Below are 21708 nucleotides of genomic sequence, written 5' to 3'. Positions count from 1 at the left end.
CTGCCCTTCTCCAAACACCTTCCAGCACCTCAACATCTCTCTTGAACTGAGTGGCCCAGAGCTGGACACAGTCACCAGGGCTGGAAGGGACCTGAAGGCTCATCCAGTCCCAGCTCCTTGCCGTGGGGCAGGGACACTTCCCACCAGATCAGGCTGCCCAGAGCCTGTGTGGCTGCCAGCCCCAGCTCCTTCAATGCCCCCTGCTCACAATGCCATTGGAGATGCCCAGCTCCAGGGCACCTTCCTCCTGCAGCTGCCACAGCAGCGAGCAGAGGAAGTGCACAGAGAGGCCCAGCTGGCAGGAGCTGGTGTCTGCCCTGGGTGCCAGGGGTGCCATGGGCACAGCAGGTGGTGTGGGGACAGCTTCTGGCTTTCTGAGGGGCTGGCCCAGCCCAGCAGGAGATGCAGGGCAGGGAGCAGAGGCTGGAGCAGTGCAGTGTTTGCCTTCACGCCCAGCTTGGTGCCCTCCCCCTGCACCAGTCCTGCTGCACTCTCCCATGACTGCCCACAGCAGCAGCAGGGCCCCCAGGAGGGACCTCCTCGGGCTCTGCACAGGGACCTCAGAGCCACCTCTCAGGTGTGCATGGCCTGAGGAGCCCTCCCCAGAGCCAGGTGAGAGCTCCCAGCCCTTGGGCACAGGTGGAAGGGGCAGATGCAGGACTCAGGCTCAGGCCTTCCCAGAGGAGCAGGCTGGTGAGCAGGGTGGGGCTGGCCATGGGGTGCTGGGCACTGCCCAGTCAGCCCAGTGCAGCAGTGCAGGGGGCAGAGGAGGGCAGCCAGCCCTTCCCTGCTGGGGGAGGGGGCAAACGTCCCCTGCCCCACAGCTCCTCCTCTCCCTGGCTAGCAGCTGGGCTTGGCTTCAGCTGCTCTGTGCCAAGCAGTAAGATGGCATCTTGTGGCATCACAGCCTGGGCTGGCCTGGAAGGCAGCTGGCAGACCTAGCCCGAGCCCCTGCCGTGGGCAGAGCTTTTCCACCAGGCCAGGTTGCTCCAAGCCCCATCCAGCCTGACCCCAAAGTCCTCCAGGGCTGGGGGAGCCACAGCCCCCCCGGGCAGCCTCCCTGAGCCTCCCCAGCCTCACACCGAGGAACTTCTTCCTAGAGCCACCCGGGCAGGTGCCCCAGTGCTGCCCTGAGGCCGAAGGCAGGGCAAGGCCTGGCACCCAGCACCTCCCCATGGCTCAGGCTGGCCAGGCAGTGCTCACTGACAAGTGCCAGGGCAGCCTCCAGCCCCGGGCAGGGCTGCAGCAGCCCAGGAGGAGCCCACGGCCAGAGCCAGGTGAGGAGGCACAGCCCAGCCTGGCTCTGCTGTGCTGCCCCTGGGCACAGGAGCCATGTGGGATGCCAACCTCCAGCAGCTCCGGATCCAGCCCTGGGCACCTTGCCCTTCACCAGAGATCTTTGGCATTGCCCCAGCTGCCCAGTGCCAACTCCTGGCTCCGGGCACCCTCTACGGGCAGGAGTCCTGCCCTGCTGCTGCCTGCAGCTCCAGAGGCTCTGCCACAGCCCGGGGCACTGCCAGGCTGCCTTTGCCTCAAAGCAGCAGCTCCCAGCCAAAGAGCACTGAGGTGCCCCCCAACTGCAGGGTGCCAGTCCAGTGAGGCCCTGGATGGTGCTGAGCAAACCTCCTCCCCCAGCAGCCTTCTGTCACCCCCAGGTCCTCCTCTGCCACGGGGGGCACCAAGGCAGGAGTGGAGGTGAGGTCTGAGCAGAGCCCAGGGGCACAATGCCCTCTCCTGCCCTGTGCCCACACTGCTCTGGCTGCAGCCAGCACACAGCTGCCCGAGGGCATTGCCAGCTCCTGGGGAGCTGCTCAGCACCCAACACCCCCAAGTCCCTTTCTTCAGAGCTACTCAAGCTGCTGCCCAGCAGTGCCTGCAACGACTGCCCCCTGCACTGCGGGCAGCTCCTCTGCCCTGCCAGCCTGGCAGGAGTGGCACCCAGCCAGGCAGAGGCTGGGCTGCAGCAGGGCACTCAGGGGCTCCAAACTCAGTCCTGTGTGGGGCTGAGCCTCTCAAACACTTCGTGTAAGGGACTGGCTGGGCATGGGCCACGGGGCAGAGGGGGCACGGCGGGGGCAGAGGGGGCACGGCGGGGGCAGAGGGGGCACGGCGGGGGCAGGGAGGGCACGGCGGGGGCAGGGAGGGCACGGCGGGGGCAGGGGGGGCTGGCAGCAGGTCACCCAGGCCAGCTAAAGATTCAGAGAGAGAAGTTCTGAAGCAGTGAAGGATTTTATTGGCAGCAGGAGGAGAGCAAAGTCCTCCTCCCCCCCAGCCAGGAGAGAGCTCTGCTGCCCCACAGCAGCTGTCCAGAGTGCCCGTGGAAGTGCCCACCTAACAGCCACCGCCTTTGCCCACCCTGATGCCAGGCTACCCCGGGGCCAGCTGGCCGAAGGTGATCACCAGAGCCCCGAGGGCCACAGCAGCAGCCCAGGGGAGGCAGCAGAGAGGAGCAGGGTTGGGGGCTCAGGCCAGGAGCCGGCTGGGGGTGCCGCTGGGGCAGGAGCCTGCCAGAGAGCTCTGCCAGCTGGAGGGCTCAGCCTGCAAGAAGCATTCAGCTCTGCAGCCCTGCCCTGCGTCCCGGGGGGGCTTTGCCATGCGGGCCCCCAGGAAACACCCACGGGAGGCAGGCTGGCTGGGGGGGGCGTGGGGCTCATCCCCCCGGCAGGGAAAGCAGAGCTGTGGGGAGGGCGGAGAGGGGAGGGGGGGGAGGCGGGGTGGGGAGGGTGGGGGAGGTGATGAGGGTGGGGAGGGTAAGGAGGATGGGAAGGGTGAGAAGGGTGGGGGTGGGAGGGGAGGGTGGGTGAGGAGAGTAATGGAGTGGGGAAGGTGGGGAGGCTAGGAGGGGTGGGGAGACTAGGAGGGGTGGGGAGGGCAGGGGGTTAAGGGTAGGGGGGCTAAGGGGGTGGGGGGGGTGATGCTCACATCAGTGATGTCCACTTGGACGTTCCTGAGGTTGGTGCTGAGGAAGCTGGGCAGAGGAACTGACACACTCAAGGCATCTGCAGAGTGAGAGCAGCTCATGATGGGAGGGTGGGGGGCGCGGAGGGAAGGGAAGACCCCCCCCAAGTGGCTGCGTTGCGAGCAGAGGGGCGCCAGGGCTTGGCCATACCGTCGATGCCAGGCACGTAGGCAGAGGCGAGGACCTGCTTCAGCCACTCTGCCAGCGAGGAGGCCTGCAAGGGACAGCGACAGCAGTCAGGGGCTGCAGAGCAGAGCTCCGGGGGGAGGCAGCACTGCTGGGGGGCCTCAGCAGCTCTGCCACCGCAGGATGCTCCAGGCTGGCAAACACAAAGGTTTGCTTCAGTGAGGCTTGGGCACGCAGGGCCGTGCCCACGGGGGAGCTCCTGCTCTGTTATTCCCCCCCCAGAGCACTGCCACTAAGTGAAGGCAGACACCCGTGGGGCTGGGTGGGGCTGGGTGGGGCTGGCCTCTGCCCAGAGGGCTGAAGAGCTGGGGCTTGGTTCCTCCCCACCCTGGCTCCAGAACGGCACTCACAGAGGCAGGGTCCAGCCTCGGGGGCGCCCGGGTCAGGCTGATGCTGCAAGAGAGAAGGAGGAGGGTTAGGGTTAGGGTAGAAGCAGAGACCCTCAGACTGGTTTGGGCTGGGGGGGACCTCTGCTGCTCCTCCAGTCCCACCCCCTGCAGCCAGCAACCAGAGCAGGCTGCTCACAGCCCCAACCGACCTGAGCTGCAGTGGTGCCAGGGCTGGGGCAGCTGGCACCTCTCTGGGCAGCCTGGGCCGGGCTCTGCCCACCCTCAGTGCCAAACATTTCTCCCTTCTCGCCAGCCCCAATCTCCTCTTTGAGCTCAAACCCTGCCCCTTGTGCTGTCCCAGGAGGCTGCTGCAGGGTCAGGTGCAGCAGCTTCGACCCTCCCCCAGCCTCCCAGAAGCTGCCCAGACCCTTTCTGGGGCTGGAGTCTCTCTCCCCACAGGCTCAAGGAGGCACTTCCCAGCCCTCTCCTCGCTTCAGCCCTGCCCTTGCTGCGGGCTCGGGGCTGGGATGAGGCAGGGCAGCTCTGGGCTCCTTCCCATCTCCCCCACATCTCCATGGCACTGCCCAGCCACTGCCACCAGCCCCCTGGCGGAGGGCTGCTGGGGGCAGCCCCAGGCAGAGTCCTCCACACACAGGCACCACAGAGCTTGGCTGCACCTGTCCAGAGCCAGGGAGATCCTGAGCCTGCCGTCCTGCACCGAGGGCACGATGCTCAGAGTGATGTCCTGCAAGCAGAGCAGGGGCAGGAGCCAGGTTAGGTCCCTGCAGAGCTGCCAGCTCTGAGGAGAGACCCCAGGGCGTGGGCAAAGACCCCCAGAGAGCCTCCTGCTGGGCCTAGCACCTGCCTGCCTTGGATTCACAGATGCCTTCCAGATCATCCAGCTCCAGCCCACGGGCAGGGACACCTCCCACCAGCACAGGCTGCCCAAGGCCTCATCCAGCCTGGCCCTGAGCACCTCCAGGGAAGGGCAGCCACAGGCTCCCTGGGCAGCCTGTGCCAGTCTCTCACCAGCCTCGCTGGAAAGAGTTTCCTCCTCATCTCCAGCCTCAACCTCCCTTCTTCCACCTTCAGTGGGGGGGGAGGGAGGGGAGGGATGGATGGGGGAGGGATGGATGGAGAGGGGCGGATGAATGAGGGATGGATAGAGAGGGGATGGATGGATAGGGGGTGGGTGGGGGGTGGATGGATGAGGGGATGGGTGGGAGGATGACACCACACACCTGTGTCCCCAGGGCTCACCCTTCCTCCCTTTGCTGTCTGTTGTTCCCTAAACCTTTCCCTTGAGCCCCCTCAGGAGCAGCTCCATGAGCTGGGCACCACCGTGCCGAGGAGCAGCGGACTGCCCAGCAGGGGCACCGCGTGGTGACAGCGGCAGGCTGAGCCCTGCCCCTGCCGTGCCACCCCCCAGGAGCCCACTCACCGCATCCAGGGAGAAGAGAGGCCTCTGGCCCTTCTGCAGGGCAGGCACCACCACGGCAATGGAGGCTCCGAGGGTGGCAGTGGCTCCTCGACCCCTCACGGCCACCTCCGGCTTCTTGGCCACTCGCAGGTGCAGCTCCAGCGGCAGAGAGCCAGGCAGGACCCTGGAGAGCTGCAGGGGAAGGGGGACCTCAGGGCGGGGGGCCCTGGCGGGGGGGGGGTGGCGCTGGGGGTCAGTGGATGCAGGGAGCTGACCTGGGGGATGAACGGGAACAGAGCAGCTGTGGACAGCGAGAGGCTGTTGGGTACCTGCAGGAACAGCGCCAGAGAGTCACGGCTTGGGCTGGGGAAGGCTTCCCAGGTCCTCCAGCCCAACCTCCAACCCAGCGCCACCGAGGCCACCAAACCCCGGCCCCGGGTGCCACGGGCACAGCTTTCTTCCCAGGGGTGGGCACTCCACCACCTCCCTGGGCAGCCTGTGCCAGTCCCTGACTGCCCTGGCAGCAAAGAAATTCTTCCTCATCGCCAACCCAAGGCTCCCCTGGCACAGCTTCAGGACATTGCCTCCCCATCCACAATGCCATGCAGAAGAGACCAACCCCTCCCTGGCTGCAGCCTCCCCCCAGGGCTGCTAGTGGCCAGGAGGGGCTGTGCAAAGCCCACCTGAGCCTGGCTGGACCCCACAAACACATACAAGCCCCTCCCTTGGGAGCACCCAGGAGTGACCTGGCCACTGACCTGGCCCTGGAGGTGTGCATCAGCATTGCCCAGGTGGTTGGTGATGTTGAGGTCAAAGTCTCCATGCTCCTGGCTCTGCTCCAGCAGGGCACCAAGGGCTTGCTGGGGGAGGCTGAGCCGTGGTGGGCGGCCAGTGGCCAGCAGCAGGGTGGCACGGAGAGGGCTCCCCTCTGCAGAGCCTGTCCCTGGGTCCCTGACAGTGACCTGCAGGGGCCAGAGCAGGGCAGGGAGGTTGGTGGGGTCAGAGGGCTGTGGTCACAGCACCACAGAGTGTCAGGGGCTGGAAGGGACCTCCAAAGCTCATCCAGTCCAACCCCTGCAGCAGCACCCAGAGCAGGTCACACAGAGCACACCCAGGCAGGGGCTGAATACCTCCAGAGGGAGACTCCACAGCCCCCCTGGGCAGCCTGTGCCAGGCTCTGCCACCCTCACAGGGGAAAATCCTCCTCATGCTTAAATGAAGCTTCTCTGCCTCAGCTTCCACCACTGCCCCCTGGCCTGGCACTGGGCATCACCCAGCAGAGCTGGCTCCAGCCTCCTGCCACTCACCTGCACACATTGATGACCACTGCTGAGGTCACCTCTCAGCTCCTCCTCTCCCAGCTCCCAGCCCCAGCTCCCTCAGGCTCTCCTCACAGAGCTCTTCCATTGCCCTCAGCAGCTCTGTGGCTCTGGGCTGGACTCTCTCCAGCAGTTCTGTGTCCCTCTTGAACTGGGGTCCAGAACTGGACACAGGACACCAGATGTGGCCTCCCCAGGGCAGAGCAGAGGGGCAGGAGAACCTCTCTGGACCTACTCACCACAGCCCTTCTAATGCACCCCAGACTGGCACTGCCCCTCCTGGCCACCAGAGCTCACTGCTGGCTCATGCTCACCCTCCCATCAGCCTGGACCCCAAATCCTTCTCCCCTTCTCTGCCTCCCAACAGCTCAGTCCCCAGCCTGTGCTGCTCCCTGGCTGCTTCTTTCCCAGGTGCAGGACTCCACACTTGCCCTCGTTGAATTTCACCTCCCTGCCCCACCCTGCCCCTCCCGGTGAGGCTCCTGGGGGGCTCCTGCCACACATTGCTCAACCTGCAGCTGCTCCAGCCCGGCCTGGCACCAGCAGTGCCAGCCTCTGCTGCAGCTTCAGTGCCCAGACCCGAGCAGAAAGGCATCCTGGCCCAGTTGTGGTCCCTACTAATGAGCTACCAAAGGCTTGCAAAGCCCTTGTAAGTGGAGCCTGCTGCGAGCAGCGGGCACAGCCCTGCGTGGAGCTGAGCTGCTCCAGTTAGCAGCCAGGAGGCTGCTCTAATTAGGAGGCTGCTTTCATCAGGCCTCATTAAGCAGCATCAAACCAATCTGGCTCATGCTGCCCTCGAGGCTCAGCAGCTCAGGCCCGAGGTAGGGAGGCAGTGGTGGCACCGGCGTGGGGCTGGCACCAGCAGCATCTCCCAGCCAAGGCTTCCCTGGAGGCCTCTGGGCCAGCAGGAGCCTTCAGCACCCCGAGCTGAGGTCCCAGACTCACCCAGTCAGAGGTCTGGGTTGGGGGGGGCAGGTCCAGATCCATCTGCACGGAGTCACCACTGGTGATGGAGAAGGGAGGAAGGTCTCCCAGAGCCCCCAGCGGGAGCGCAGCTGTGGGGCACAGCAGGAGAGTTGGAAAGCTGCCAGGAGAGGGAGATGCTGCCCAAGCCTGGGGCACCTCAGGAGGGTCCTGCTCCAGCTGGGCAAGCTGCCAGGAAGCAGCATTTTGGAGAGGAAGAGCTGCTGGGGTGGGGGCCTGAGGGAGGAGCTGCCCCTGGCACCTCCTGGCACCCGGGGAGCAGAGCTGGGCCCCAGCCGGGGGCACTGACTGGCACCCAGTGTGGGCAAACCTGCCAGCCCCGGGGTCACAGAGGGGAGAGGAGGAGCCACCACTTACGGCTGCCAGGTCTGAGCAGGGAGCTCAAGACACCGAGCCTGGCGTTGAGGATGTTGCAGCCCTGGGGAGGAAGAGGATGGTCAGAACCTTGGGCCCCACAGAGCAGTGGCTGCTTGCCCACCCCTGTGCCCGGCACTGTGCTGGGGGTGCCATGGGGCAGGAGGGGCCTGCTGGCTCTGGTGAGAGCTTCCCTCACTGGGAAGCTTTGGGATCCTTGGTTGGAACAGACCTCTGGGGTGATGGAGTCCAACCCCCACCCCAGCGCTGCCAGGGCACCACCAAGCCCTTGGCACCACATCTCCATGGCACTGAGCCCCCCCAGGGGTGGGGACTGCATCACTGCCCTGGACAGCTGGCTCCAGGGCTCAACAACCCCCCTAAGCCAGGCAGTGGCAAGACAGTGCCCACCCAACACACTTGTGCCCCAGAAACCTGTCTGCCAGCGCAGCCTGGCACCAGCAGCGGCGCAGCAGGGTGCTGGTGCCCAGCAGTGAGGCCATGCTGGCTGTGCCAGCCGAGCAGCTGTGCAGACAGCAGAGCCCCAGCCCTGGCTGCTCACCTTCTCACGCAGGGCATCAGCCAGGAGGCGCTGCAAGGGCTGCTCCAGCAGTGGCACCTTGGGCCTGGAGGGCAGGAGAGAGGCAACAGAGAGAGGCTTTGGGCAGCGGCTGCAAGGGCAGAGAGCCTCGCACGAGGGGAGGGGGCCTGGGTGGTGCTGTGCCAACCCCGCTCCTCCGAGGCCAGCCTGGTGCCAGGGCCCAGCACAGCCCAGCAGTGCCCTTCCTTGGGCCCAAATGTCAACAGAGAGGTTGGCAGGTGCCCTCCTGGCTGCAGCTGGGCATTCCAGCCTTCAGGGTGCCAGGCACAGAAGTGCTGCCTTCAACAGCACCAAGGGCTCCCTCTGCCACAGCGCCACGAGCTGGCCATGGGCACCCTGCCCACCTGGCTGCTGCCTCTCGTGGGTGGCAGCTCTCATGGATGCCAACCTCTCATAGGTGCCACCCTCACACAGATGCCAACTTCACACAGATTCTACCTCTCATGGATGCCACCCTCACACAGATGCCACCCTCACACAGACGCCCCCTCTCACGGGTGCCTACCTGAAGCGGATGCTGATGTCCACAGCCTGGCAGTCCCTGGCACTCTGGGGCGCTGCCCACTTGTCCTGCACCAGCAGGTCCGCATCAGCTTCCACCTGCAGGCAGAGCTCCTTGCCTGTCGCGCTGCATGTCAGGGAAGAGCACAGAGAGCTCAGGGCATCTGCTGGGCACCAGCTGGGCAGAGAGCTGGTGCCCAGCACGCTGTGCCATCGTACCTGGTGGTCTCGACCAGCAGCTGTGTGTTGAAGCCCAGCTGGTGCCCGAAGCCCGGCAGGGAGCGCAGGCTGATCCTGGGCAGGGAGTTGTTCACAATTTTTGGCCTGCAGGGTTGGAGCAAGGAGAGGGCAGTGAGTGAGGGGCACCTTGGCACAGATGGTGCCCTGGCCTCTCACAGGCTGCTCTCCTTCTGGGGTGCCTAGGCCAGCAGGGACCCGTGGCACCCTGGCACGGCTGGCACACAGGCAAATCCCAAGAGCTCAACCCTCCCTGCCCCAGGAGGGGAAACAGATCCAGAGAGCAGGCCCCAGAGCAGAGCCTCCTCTGCCCAGCGTGACCCAGGCACAGGGAGGGCTGCTGGGGGCCCACACCTCCCACTCTGACTTACCCTGCAGGGTCTCCACCATTCCCACCAAGGAGACTACCAACGAGGCCATCTCTGGCGAGGATCCCTCCTTTGCCAATCAGGAGGTTGAGGACAGCATCAAGGAGGCTATCAACCAGCCCATCCTTGCCAAGGAGGGCATCCAGCAGACCATCCTTGCCAAGGACACCATCCAGGACTCCACCTTTGCCAAGGACACCCCCGAGCACACCTTCGCTGTCAAGGAGACCACCAAGGAGGCTGCCAACAGCACCATCTGCTCCCAGGAGGCCACCAAGGACACCATTTCCACCAAGGAGACCTTCAACAGGTCCACCTTCGCCAAGGACACCACCAAGAAGGCTGCCAACAGGACAATCTTTTCCAAGGAGACCACCAAGGAGACCACCTTTGCCAAGGAGGCCGCCAACAGGACCATCTTTGCCAAGGAGGCCTCCAACAGGACCATCTTTGCCTAGGAGGCTGCCAACAGGACCATCTTTGCCAAGGAGGCTGCCAACAGGACCATCTTTGCCTAGGAGGCTGCCAACAGGACCATCTTTGCCTAGGAGGCTGCCAACAGGACCATCTTTGCCAAGGAGGCTGCCAACAGGACCATCTTTGTCAAGGAGGCTGCCAACAGGACCATCTTTGCCTAGGAGACCTCCAACAGGACCATCTTTGCCAAGAAGACCTCCAACAACACCACCTGTGCCTAGGAGGCTGCCAACAGGACCATCTTTGCCAAGGAGACCTCCAACAGGACCATCTTTGCCAAGGAGACCACCGAGCAGGTTGCCACCAAGGAGGCCAGCCCGGGGCTGGGGGAGGTCCTGCTGGAACACTGCTTGCTCAACACCTGCAAAAGAAGAGGGTGAGAAGCCCCCCGAGCCCTGTGGGCTCTGCACTCTGCTGTGGCAGCCTGGCAGCCCCTGCCCCTCCACTGCCCTCTGCACACAGCGGCACTGGTGCCACCAGCCACTGCCAAGTGCCTCAAGTGCCATCTGCAAAGCACTGTGTCAGCTCAGGGGGCCAGCCCTGCCACCAGCTGCTGGGTGGATCTGGACCAGCTCCTGCTGCTGTGAGCACGGCCAGGGGGGCAGAGTGGCCTGCAGGGGAGCAGCTCCTGTGCCCCCCACACTCACCTGCTGCGGCCGCGCGGGGAGCAGAGGGCAGGAGGCGAAAGCCTCGGGAAGGGCTCAGCAGGCTGCAGAGCAGCAGAACTGCCCAGGAGGGACCCATCTTTGGTCCTGGTAACTGTGGGGAGCCAATATCAGCTGTACGGGGGGGGACAGTGGCAGGAGACAGGGGAGAAGGAGGGAGAGGAGAGGGGAAGAGAGAGGGAGAGAGAGAGACAAAGGAGAGGGAGGGAGGGAGGGAGGGAGGGAGGGAGGGAGGGAGGGAGGGAGGGAGGGAGGGAGGGAGGGAGGGAGGGAGGGAGGGAGGGAGGGAGGGAGGGAGAGAGACAAAGGAGAGGGAGGGAGAGAAGGAGGAGGCTGTCAGAGAAGAGCTCAGCTGCAGGCACTGCTCGTGGCTCCTGGCCACGCTGCTGTGCACAGCCACAGCTCTGGTGGCAGCTTCCCGAGTGGCCACCAAGGACTCTCCTCAGCCCCAGGGCAGCAGCAGAAGCACAGAATTCATCAGGCTGGAAGAGACCTCTGAGCTCCTCGACTCCAACCTACCACCCAGCAGCACCTCATCAGCTAACCCCTGGCACCAAGTGCCTCATCCAGCCTCTTTTAAACACCCCCAGGGATGGGCACTCACCACCTCCCCGGGCAGCCCATTCCAATGCCATCCTCTCTTGCTGTGAAGAACTTCCTAACATCCAGCCTGGGCCTGCCCTGGCACAGCCTGGGGCTGTGTCCTCTCGTTCTGTCCCTGGGTGCCTGGCAGCAGAGCCCAGCCCCACCTGGCCACAGCCTCCCTTCGGGTAGCTGCGGAGAGAGAAGCCAGGAGCAAGCTCTGTGCCCTTACCTGCCCAAGCTCTGGAGCTAGAGGCTCTCTCCAGCTGATGCCCCTGGCTTCTGCAGATGCCCTGCACCCAGCTTCCCCATATATAGAGGCTGGCAGCAGGGAAGTGGTGCCAAGTGAGGGCACCCAGAGCCATCGGTGGGGAGCAAAGCAAACAACTGATGCGGGGCTCTGGTGACTCCCACTGCAAATATTGCCCTGGAGATGGGTAAAGGATTGAGCAACACCCCCTGGGCTGGGCCAGCTCCAGCTGCCAAGCTGCCCAGGGTGCCAGCTGGTCCCCAGGGGCTCGGGCAGGAGTCAGAGTGGAGCTGGCTGCACAGTCACAGCCTGGCAAGGTCCTGTTGGGGCTTTTCTTTTGCCAGTGGAAGTGAGGCTTTGGCTGAAAGGTGTCAGAATCTCGACCACCCCTCCCTGTCAGGGCATTCTCTGAGCACCTCACCCTCCTGCTGAGAGGATGCAGCTGCCACTTGACATGGGTGATGCCAGGAGGACCAGGCAGCACCTCGGTGTGACGACCATGGAGACAGAGCTGAGTGCTCAGCAGCCAGGCCAGCAGGCTGTGCCCAGCACCCCCTCCTGAGCTGTCCCCAGGCTGTGCCTCAGCAAAGCCACCAGCACCTGCCCAGTGACCTGAGTGGCTCAGAATCCATCTGGTGAGTGAGGAGCAGCAGGAGCTGAGCTGGGCAGGGCAGTGGCACCCTGAGGAGCTGTGCTGCTGGGGTGCCACAGGCTCCTCAGAGCCACCCTCTGATTCAGAGCTGCTCCCTTGGCTTAACTGGCACAATGCCCTGCTCAGGGCCATCACCCCTGCCCTGGAGCACCCCGGGGGCACGGAGAGGGGGTGGGGATGTGCTGCCATGGGGAGATACTGCTGAGAGGGTGATGGCCATGAAGCCAGAGAGCTCCCAGGCTGCAGCTTGGCAGCTCTGGATCACTTTGAAGTCTCGGGGGGGCTTTGAGCCCAGTGTGGGCACAGCAGGAGAGGTGACCTGCCCAGCAGCAGAGAAACAGCCACCCAAGTGCCAGGGCCCAGGCCCACACAGGCCTCTCAGCCTTGTGGTCAGGATTGTCCTGTGCTGAAGAGCCCTGTCCCACCTGCTGCAGCAGGGGTGGGCTCCTGCCAGCTGATCCACTGCTACAGGGGAAAGCTTTCTGCAGAGCCAGCACCTCCCAGGCACCCACAGCCCTGCTGCCTCTGCCCTGTGCTCCTGGGCACTGCCCCCTGGCCCTGTCCTGGTCCCCATCGCTGGCACACAGCACCATGGAGCTGCTGCCTGAGCTCTGGGGGACAGGCTCCCCTGGCAGCCCCAGCCCAGACCTGGTCCCTGTGTCACCACACAGCACCATGGAGCTGCTGCCTCAGCTCTGGGGGACAGGCTCCCCTGGCAGCCCAGCCCAGACCTGGTCCCTGTGTCACCACACAGCACCATGGAGCTGCTGCCTCAGCTCTGGGGGACAGGCTCCCCTGGCAGCCCAGCCCAGACCTGGTCCCTGTGTCACCACACAGCACCATGGAGCTGCTGCCTCAGCTCTGGGGGACAGGCTCCCCTGGCAGCCCAGCCCAGACCTGGTCCCGAGGTGCCCAGCAAAGTCTGTCCATGCTGGAGGGGACCTCGTGCTGGCCAAGGGGACAGTGGTGAACTCTTCACCCCCCTGCTGTGGCCACCAGGACAGGGGTGGATGGGCTGCTCCCCACCTCTGACAGGCAATAGCCCAGGAAAGCTGTGGCTCAGCTGAATCCCTTCTGCAAACGTGGAGCTCAGCTTTTCCAGCCCAGGAGCCAGCTTTGGTCACACCTTTGCTCCAGTGCAGCAACCCCCTAGCTGCAGGCCAAGCAAGGGGCAGCAGAGGTGCCAGAGCTGTCACTCCCCTTGCAAGCCGAGCGGGCAGGCAGCTCAGGAGCACAAAGCTCTGCTGTCACCACCAGATCCTGACATTTGATAAGGTGGGGGAGCAGCAGCAGGACGCTGTCACCTCATCATCCCCCCGGGGTCACTTGATACTTTGGGCAATCACTGGACCAAGCCCAGCCAGCCAGGCCTGACCGTGGGCAGTGCCCAGCAAAGGGGCACCTTGGCAGCCCAGAGAATAGCTGCTGAGCAGTCACCTTTCAGCAGTGACAGCAACTTGGCCTCCCCAGCACCCAGAGGTCTCCAGCCAGCCAATGTTTGGCATAACCCAAAGCAGGATCCCACAAAGAGGCTGTGGTGGTGCCCAGGGCTTGCTGAAGCAACTGCCCAAGCCCCAGGAACTCAAACCCCAATTGTTGTGTGAAGGCAGAGCCAGAGCAGAGCAGAAGGGTCCTGGGCATAGAGTCACAGAATCACAGGATCAAGCAAGCTGGAAGAGAGCTCCAAGCTCAGCCAGCCCAACCTATCCCCCAGCCCTGCCCAACCAACCAGACCATGGCACTCAGTGCCCCAGCCAGGCTTGGCTGCAACACCTCCAGGCATGGTGACTCCAGCACCTCCCTGGGCAGCCTGTGCCAGTGCTGAGAGCCATCCCTAAGGCTGCTTTGCTTGGCCAGCTCAAAGCACTTCACTGCTGATCCTGGAGGTCCAGGCAAGCCCTCAGAGCTTGGCTGCAGGGCACAGCATGCCAGGAGAGGGAAGCCTCTTGCTCAACACCGACAGAGAGTGGCAGGGCTGGGCTGAAACTCAAACCTAACCTGCTTAGTGACATGGTGCAGGCAGGAGGGGGGGCAGCAGAAACACAAGGCCTGTGGGGGCAAACTCTGCCCTTGGAGACAGCCTGGGAGCTGGCACTCTTGGCACGAGTGGCTCCTGCTGCCCCATGGAGCACCCACAGGGAGAGGAGAGCTGCTCAGGAACAGCCCTGCTGATGCCAGCAGCCCTGCACTGAGCCTGGCAGGGACCAGCTCCAGGCTGAGGAAACCAACTCCAGGCTGGCAAGAACCAGCTCCAGGCTGGCAAGAACCAGCTCCTAGCTAAGGAAACCAACTCCAGGCTGGCAAGAACCAGCTCCAGGCTGGCAAGAAGCCTCACCTGGCCAGCCCCCAGGCCTCTGAAGCCCAGCCCCATCCCTGTGCCAGCACAGATCCACGTGTCCCAGCAGCCTGCAGTCAGGCTGCCCACACTGCTGCCACCACCGTGCCCTAGCTGAGCTGGGGCCACCACAGTGTCCTCCCCCAGCCCCTCTCGGGTTGCCCACCCAGCAGGAGCCAGCTCAGGGAGGTCACCCTGGTGGGACCCTGCAGCACAAAGCTCCTCGTAGCCGTGTGGAACAGGTCAGGAGGTTCCCTCTGCAGCTCCCTCCCTCGCTGGCCCTCCCCAAGCCCAGGCAAGGAGCTTTACATCTTATCTGCAGCAGGGGAGCTCCGTGGGTAACTGTGACAGGGAACAGGGCAGGAAGACGCTTGGGTGCCAGCAGCTTGAGCAGTCATTAAGCTCTAAGCTGACATCTAATTAAGCCTCCTCAGGGATCACCGAGCTGAGAACAGCTCCTCAGGAGGAGAAAATCCACCTCTAAGCCCCACGGAGCCATCTCATCCCAGCAGCTTATCCCCAGCCCCTCGCTCTGCTCAGAACCTCCACAGCTCTCCTGCAGAGCTGCTGGTGCCAGGCACAGCAGGGGCACAGCAGGGGCAGCTTCCCAGCTGCTGCCCTCAGACACAGCAAAGGCTTCCCAGGGACTTTTCTAGGTGGGGTCCACGTCCCTGCCAAAGGCAAGGGACACTAAATGTTTCCCGTGGCCCCAGGGGACTCCTTTGCAGGCTCCCTTCCTGCCCACAGCAGCACAGCAGTGAGACTCCTGCTCACCCTCAGCGGGCAGCTGGGCACAGCTCTTCACGTTTCCTCTTGGCTCTGCTCTCTGGCTGCCTCCAATGGGGACACACAACGTGGCTGGAGCTCTGCTTCTCCTCTGCTGGCCTCTCTCTGCCCTGTTGGGAAGGACAGGAACACGGTGCTGGCGAGGGCCAGGAGCTTTGGCCATGTCAAGCTGGACCTGGAAGCAGCCCTGGGCCAATAACTCACCCACGTCAGGCAGGCACAAAGGACAATGGTTGCCTGCCCAGGCTGCAGGTGTTCCAACAAGCCCTGAACACCTCCTGCCACTGCCGGGGGGGCACAGCAACGTGGGCAGCTCAACCCTCCCTGCAGGACAGGTCACACCTCTGGGGGAGAGCAGGGCAGAAGGCAGAGGGTGGAGCATGGGGGAGAGCTGCAGGAGAGTGTGGAGGATGCACTCACCTGGGCTGTGCAGGGGCTCCCAGCTCTGTCCTACAGACCCGAAGGAGAACCTGGTGCAGCCCAAGCACAGGAGGGCAGAGGCTGTGGCTGCCTCCCGTGAAGCTTTCACTGCTTGTAGGGTGGGCAGCAGAGAGGGTGGGCAGCAGCCACCACGTTCAGTGCCAGCTGTGATAAATGCTGGCAGTGGCTCTGGGGTGGGGATGAGTTGAGGAGAGGACTCTTGCACAGGGATCAACCCCAGAGGTTAGAGGAGAGGGCTTCAAATAATTGAGTTTCTGCCTGAAGCTACCCCAAGCACTTCTGCTGCCTTCACCAGCCCTGCCCAGGCCTGATGGGAGCGGAGGGCATCGCTGCTGAGCTGCTGACACCTGCCCCAGCACCACACGAGCAGGGCTCAGCCCTTCTGCCCAGCTGGGAGAGGGGCACACAGCACAGCTCGGTGCCATCTGTGGCCATGGCTGTCCCTGAGGAGAGAGCAGGGCTGCAGAGCTCACAGCCCAAGCTTCACCTGCAGCCAGTGGTTGGTTTCTTGGCACCCTGCAGCCCAAGAAGGTTCTCTGTGCTCCTCCAGTCGCCCCACGGCGAAGACAGAGTGCCCCAGCACCTGGGCACCCATATTTCACCTGCCCGGGGCAGGGGCCAATGTAAGCAGCTCTCTGGGGAACAATGGGAAGGGTGAATAAAACAAAGGGTCCAGCCGGGGGCCCTGCTGCCAGCCCCCTGCCAGCCCCTGCCCCGCCAGCGAGGGTACAAAAGGCAGCGGCGGCCCTGGGCAGCCCGCGGCAGGAGGAGGCTGAGCTGCAGGATGGGCAGGCACAGCAGCACAGGTACAGCTGCGCTCGCAAGCTGGGCAGCCGGGGGGGGCTGGCTCCTGCTGCCCGGGGGGGCTCTGCCGGCTTGGCTCCCACCGCAGGGGGGCTGGCAGAAGTGCCCACCTGGCTCGCTGGGTGCCCTGCTTCATCCCAGCGGGACAGCGACTCCACAGGCTCCTCGGGGAGGCAGAGAGCACTTCCACCTCCTGTCTGCTTGCAGCCCCCTCCACACCCTCCTGCGCTCCTCACCTCCTGCCACTTCCCAGGCCCACACCGGCTGCGCCTGCTTCTTGCTCCTCATCTTCCTCAGCAGCACCACCACCCTGGCTCTAACCAGCAGAGGGTCACAAGGGTGAGCCCTCTGCTGCTGCGCTGCCCCTTGCTGCTGCGCTGTCCCCTGCAGCTGCTGCTGTGCCCTCTGCAGCTGCTGCTGTGCCCCCTGCAGCTGTGCCCTCTGCAGCTGCTGCTGAGACCCCTGCGGCTGCTGCTGTGCCCCCTGCTGCCACCCCCAGCGGCCCACGGGAGCTGCGTGTTGGTGTTGCACAGATCTGAGCAGCTCAGGAGCACAAACCCAAGGCAGGAGCAGGTCTCTGGCTGCCTGGTGCCCAGCTCGGGGCCATCCTGCCCTGGTGCTTTCCTCCTCCTGCAGGCGCCGAGGCGGCGAAGCTCTGCACCCTGAGCGTCCTGCTGAGCCTGCTGGCCCCTGCCCAGCCCAACAGGTCGCCCGACTGTGGGGGCATCCTCACCCCATCGGGACTGAGCTACTGTGAGTGTGGCCTCTCTCTCTCCTCTGGCATCAGCGGGGGGGGGCAGCCTGGTGATTGAGCACCAAGCACTGGCACCAGAAGCTTACCTCAGCTGGTAACAGGGGTCAGTGAGGGGGGGAGGGTGGCACCTGGGCAGGTGGCAGCCTGTCCACCTCTGCATCACACCAGGAGCTCCAGAGGGGCTCAGAAAGCTTCTGCCCTCTTCCACAGTTGCTGAAGTTTCGAAGCCCCACACGGAGGCAGTGCTCAGGCAGCAGCTGGTGGCAGACTCTGACCTGTTTGTCAGCCCCTCGAAGCCCAGCAGGTGAGTCCACAGCTCTGCCTCGCCCAGGCCTTGCCACCGTGCCCCTGGGCCATGCTGCAGCACTTTGGCCAGTGTCACAGAAGGGACTTTGGCAGCCAGGATACAAATCCTCCTGAGCCCAAGGTGGTGGTTTGCAGAGAGGTTTGGGGACAAGCTCCTGGCTCCTCCTTAGAGGTCCAAGGGCAGCAGCCCTGGTGCCATCCTCGGGGCAGATCCCATGCACCGGTGGGTGTGCCCACTGGGAGGGCACCCAGGGGCTGCACATCAGCCTGGGCAGGTCTCCTGACACCTTCACTTCTGCTCCAGCAGGAACCAGGTCACCTCAGTCAATGTCTCCAGGCTGGCCCTGTCCCTTGTGCCCCATGCAGGGCTGCGGCTGAGCATCGACGCAGACCTGGGCATCTCCTCTGCCCTGTGAGTGCTGGGGCCCTGGGGCTGGGCACAGCAACGGGGCCACAGCCAGGACCTGCCTCATGCTCTGCTCTCCTGCCACAGCTCACCCAGCAGAGTGGTGAAGTTGTCCATCCTGGCTGACCTCCACGTGGAGATGAACCTGGAGGGGAACATGGAGCTGGTGACCTCCTCCTGCAAACCCACCGTGGAGGGCACAGGGAGCAGCACCGAGGAGGTGGAGAGGTGGAGCCTGAGCTTTGGCTTTGTTCTGGAATCTGGGCACTGGGGCAAAGAGCCCAAGGCAGGAAGGTGCCCAGGCAGGAAGGTGACAAGGCTGTGAAGAGCTAACAGAGGCTAACAGGACAACCTTACCTTCGGGGGGGCACCTTTGGCCCTCTGCAGGGTGGGTTCCCTCCATGTGTTCCACTCCCTCCTAAGGGAGCAGGCCTGGAGCAGAGGGCAGGAAGGTTCTTCAGGCCTGTGCCACAGTGCTCTGGGTCCTGGTGGTGGCTGTAGCTTAAGAGGGGACAGAAAACAGCAGCAACTGAGTCTCTAAGCACCGTCGGGTAGATGAGAGCCCCTCAGCTCCTCTTGGCTGAGCTGGCTCCTGCCTGACATCCTCCATCCTCTTGTCCTCATCCAGCAACTCCTCTAGTGCAGAGCTGGACAAGGAGATCAACGTGGGCAAGGTGAGACACAGCCTGTGGAGGTGCGAGGCAGAGCAGCCCAGGCTGGGCAGCTCCGGGAGCCTCAGACCCCCCGGGCCCCGCAGCCCTGTGCCCTGCTCCACCTCCCTGCTGCCGCACGGCCGGGGGCAGAGCCCAGCGGAGGCGCTCGGGGGCTGCTCCTCAGGTCCGTTTTTCTCCTCTCCTTGTTCTTCTCTCGGCAGATTTGCCTGGAAGTGACCAGGCTGCTGCTCTCCCCCAACGAGAGGCTCTTCTCCCTCACAAGTGAGCAGCTGCCCTGGGGTCTCCTCCCGGACTGAGGGCTCCAGAGCTGCTCCCGGAGCAGGCCAGGAGCTGGCACAAGCTCCCAGCCCTGCAGCAGGAGCAGCTCTGCTGCTGTCCTCTCCCGGGGGACCTGCTCCCTGCGCCCAGCTCCTTCCCTGTCCCTCTGCTGGGCATCCCCAGGCTCTCCCCAGCCTCCAGCAGCCCTCCTGAGGCTACCTCTGCTCCCTTGCAGCTCAGTTCCCGGTGACACCCAGCTGCCAGGTGCAGTACGTGCCCCTGGCTGTGCCCATGTTCTCTGAGCAGGGCATCATCATATCCTTGCAAGTAAGTCCTGGCTGCCCTCGCCCCCAGCCCAGCTGCAGCCCCGGGAGAGTCACTTCCCCCTGTGCTCCGTGCCCTGAGCCACCTCAAGCTCCTTTTCTCCTTGACTGCCTGCAGACGACTTTCCAGGTGGCAGGAATTCCCATCCCCCTGCCAGTCAGCCCCGTGCCCTTCAGCATGCCCGAGCCAGCCAGCTCCAGCCCTTCACACCTCACCCTGGCCTTCTCTGAGCACTTCTACACCAGCCTCTTCTTCGCCCTGGAGATTGCTGGAGCCTTCAACATGACCTTGCTGGTGAGCAGGGCAAGGAAGGGGCAGAAAACAGACACGGGGTGGGCACAGCCCTGCCCCTGGGCAGCCCCAGCAGCCCCTCAGTGGGATCACAGCCTGTACCTTGTCTTTCAGAGCCCCCTGACCACCAACACCTTGGCCCAGAAAATCCCTCAGGTTTGTTGCTGGCGCTGCAGGAGGCACAACCCCAGCTTGGGCAGTGCCCCTCAGCCACCTGCCCACCACTCGGGGGGGTCGCTGTGCCCAGAAATAACACCCCCCCCTCTCTTGGCAGATGGCGTCCCTCTTCCAGGAAGATGTGCCAGTGATCCTGCAAGCTGTCTTCAGGAGCACACCTCGTGTGGAGCTGGAGGAAGGCAAAGCAGCCCTGAAGCTCTTCCTCACCGTCCACATCGGGGCAAGCCCAGCAGCTTTCCAGAGCTTCCTGAGCCTGAGCGTGGTGAGTGTGCCAGGGGTGTGTGCCAGGTGTGCCCTGGCAGCATGCTAGCTGTGTTCTGGGAACACACTAGGTGTGCCCTGGCAGTGTGCCAGGTGTGCCCTGGGAGCACGAGGAGCATGCCCTGTGAGAGTGCCAAGCATGAGGAGCAAGCCCAAGCTACACACGGGCACTGCCCTCTGCTCCAAGTGCCAGCCTGGCTGCAGCCTCCACCGGGGCTGGATCCTCCTCGCCCTCGGGGCTGAGCAGCTTTGGCTGCGGGCAGCAGCTGGCAGCACACGGATGGGCTGAACACCTCCCACTGCTGCCAGCTGCAGCAAGGCCTTTGGCTCACTCTGACCCTGCCCTCCCTCTGCCCACGCAGGACATGTCTGCAGGACTCCTCCTCAGCGTTGTGGACATGAAGATGAAGATCACTGCAGCAACAATAGAGTGAGGAGCCCTGCTCTGTGCCAGCTCCTGGCAGGGGACAGGTCCCGGCCAGAGCAGGGGCTTAGCTGTTATGGCTTGGGCACTGCCAAGGGGGCTCTGACCTGAGGGTACCCTGCTGGGGGAGGACAGTGAAGTTCTCACCCTTCCACCACTCATCTGCCCCAAGCACCACCTGCAGCCGAGAGGGCTCCTGTGGCTCTGCCATGGTGGTTCCTGCAGCTCCTCTCTGCCCTGGCCCCTGGCCCCACAGCACCTACCCCAGCACAGCCTGCAAGGTGCCACCACAGCTCTGCAGCCTGGGTACCCAGGGCCAGAACCTCGTCAAGCCCTTTGCTGCCCTGCCCAGGGGGAATGTCAGGCTCCAGCTGCCCACCGCGAGGTGCCCAGGCAGCAAGGTCACTGCTGGCTCAGCCGTGGGGGCTGGGGAACACCAAAGGGGCTGCTGCTGCTGCTGCTCACAGCCTGCTCCTCTTCTGCTCTCTCCCAGGGGTACTGAGCTCAGCCTGGCAGCCTCTGACGTGGGTTCCGTGCCGGTAGGTGCCCCCCAGCGTGCACCTCCCAAGCCATCAGCCGCGCCCCCTCCTTGCCCTGTGCTGCTGTGAGCGGCTGAGTGCCACCCTCCGAGAGCCTGCTCCCCCCAGCAGCAGCCAGCGCCGGCTGCCCCCCACCACCCTGGGCAGCAGAGCTGGCTCCCTTGGGTGCCGCAGCCTGCGGAAGGGAGCGGCAGGGCCGAGCGGGATGGGGAGGGGTGCAGTGACCAGCAGCACCCCCTCCCCTCGGGCTGGGCACTGCCCCTCTGCCCCCGCTTTGGGCAGCCCGCGGCTGACCGTGGCTGTGCCCCCGGCAGGATGCCGTGCTGGAGGAGATGTTCCTGCCCACCGTCCGCCAGGAGGTGCCAGCCCAGCTGAACGGTGAGTTCCGCGGGGTGCTGCCCCGCGGGGAGGACCCGGGCACTGCCCACCTGCCAACCTCTCCTCCGCTTTGATCCCAGCGGTGCTGAGCGAAGGCATCTTCCTGCCCCACATCTCTGGCTTCACCTACACGGACGTCAGAGTCGTGACCCACAGGGTAAGGACCGAGACGCTTCGGCTGCTCCCCGGAGCGGGCAGCGATGGCCACCTCCTGGCTCCGGAGCCTGCTCCTCGACCCTGTTAACGCACAGAGCTCAATTTAACCTCTCTAACCAGCCCCAGCTGCCCCCCAGCCCCCTGAGACAAGCAGCAGCTGTGCTGGAGGGGCCGCGGGCTGACGGGCACCGAGCTCAGCCCAGGCTCCTCTCCCCGCTTAGGACTACGTCCTGGTGCCCTGCAACCTGCAGCTGCAGGAGAGGATCGGAGAGCGAAGCCACAGCCGCTGAGGGAAAGGGCAGCAAAGCTCCTGCGCTGCCTCCGAACCCTGCTGAGCCTGGTCGCTGCCCGAGGCCTCGGAAAGCTCCTTCCCTGCCCCACCCAAGGGTCCCTCGGCTGTAGGGCAGCAGCAGACTCCTGCCCCGGTCCTCTTCTCCCTCTTGGGGCTGCACACACTGAGGTTGGATTCTGACAACCTCCCCTGCTTTAATTAAACGTTTCTCTCTCAAA

At 64.4% G+C, this 21708-nt stretch overlaps 2 protein-coding genes across 2 annotated transcripts; one reads left to right on the top strand and one right to left on the bottom strand.

Annotated features, from left to right (window-relative positions):
* Positions 1 to 2210: 2210 nt before the first annotated feature.
* LOC135188114 (BPI fold-containing family B member 3-like) lies at positions 2211 to 16650 on the bottom strand. The gene is made up of 18 exons (XM_064167370.1): positions 14994 to 16650; positions 10383 to 10514; positions 9983 to 10096; positions 9632 to 9712; positions 9262 to 9559; positions 8873 to 8977; positions 8658 to 8780; positions 8114 to 8177; positions 7555 to 7615; positions 7159 to 7268; positions 5653 to 5856; positions 5170 to 5223; positions 4916 to 5086; positions 4152 to 4219; positions 3496 to 3538; positions 3110 to 3173; positions 2923 to 2999; positions 2211 to 2538 (listed from the first exon to the last, which is right to left on the bottom strand). The coding sequence occupies exons 1-18, from the start codon at positions 15385 to 15387 to the stop codon at positions 2464 to 2466; spliced, it is 2238 nt and encodes a 745-aa protein (XP_064023440.1). The 5' UTR covers positions 15388 to 16650; the 3' UTR covers positions 2211 to 2463.
* BPIFB2 (BPI fold containing family B member 2) lies at positions 16092 to 21708 on the top strand. The gene is made up of 16 exons (XM_064167780.1): positions 16092 to 16410; positions 16887 to 17003; positions 17215 to 17308; positions 17618 to 17722; positions 17804 to 17944; positions 18345 to 18390; positions 18591 to 18651; positions 18884 to 18975; positions 19090 to 19266; positions 19378 to 19419; positions 19538 to 19702; positions 20064 to 20131; positions 20619 to 20664; positions 20979 to 21042; positions 21123 to 21199; positions 21420 to 21708. Exons 1-16 carry the CDS (start codon positions 16092 to 16094, stop codon positions 21486 to 21488), a joined length of 1683 nt encoding a protein of 560 aa, XP_064023850.1. The 3' UTR covers positions 21489 to 21708.

Source organism: Pogoniulus pusillus, chromosome 29 (assembly GCF_015220805.1).
Source record: "Pogoniulus pusillus isolate bPogPus1 chromosome 29, bPogPus1.pri, whole genome shotgun sequence".
Lineage (NCBI taxonomy): Eukaryota > Metazoa > Chordata > Aves > Piciformes > Lybiidae > Pogoniulus > Pogoniulus pusillus.
This window is presented reverse-complemented; position numbering and strand designations above follow the sequence as displayed.

Bases quoted from the DNA above. Each gene is read 5' to 3' on its own strand.
- BPIFB2 (XM_064167780.1), top strand. From the start codon at position 16,092: ATGGGAAGGGTGAATAAAACAAAGGGTCCAGCCGGGGGCCCTGCTGCC. The intron at 17,004-17,214 runs GTGAGTGTGGCC...CCTCTTCCACAG, and splicing joins CCCATCGGGACTGAGCTACT to TTGCTGAAGTTTCGAAGCCC. The intron at 17,723-17,803 runs GTGAGTGCTGGG...CTCCTGCCACAG, and splicing joins CTGGGCATCTCCTCTGCCCT to CTCACCCAGCAGAGTGGTGA.
- LOC135188114 (XM_064167370.1), bottom strand. From the start codon at position 15,387: ATGCTCCACCCTCTGCCTTCTGCCCTGCTCTCCCCCAGAGGTGTGACC. The intron at 4,220-4,915 runs GTGAGTGGGCTC...CTCTGCTTGCAG, and splicing joins CTCTCTTCTCCCTGGATGCG to GACATCACTCTGAGCATCGT. The intron at 2,539-2,922 runs GTGAGCATCACC...TGCTTCTTGCAG, and splicing joins TCCAAGTGGACATCACTGAT to GCTGAGCCCTCCAGCTGGCA.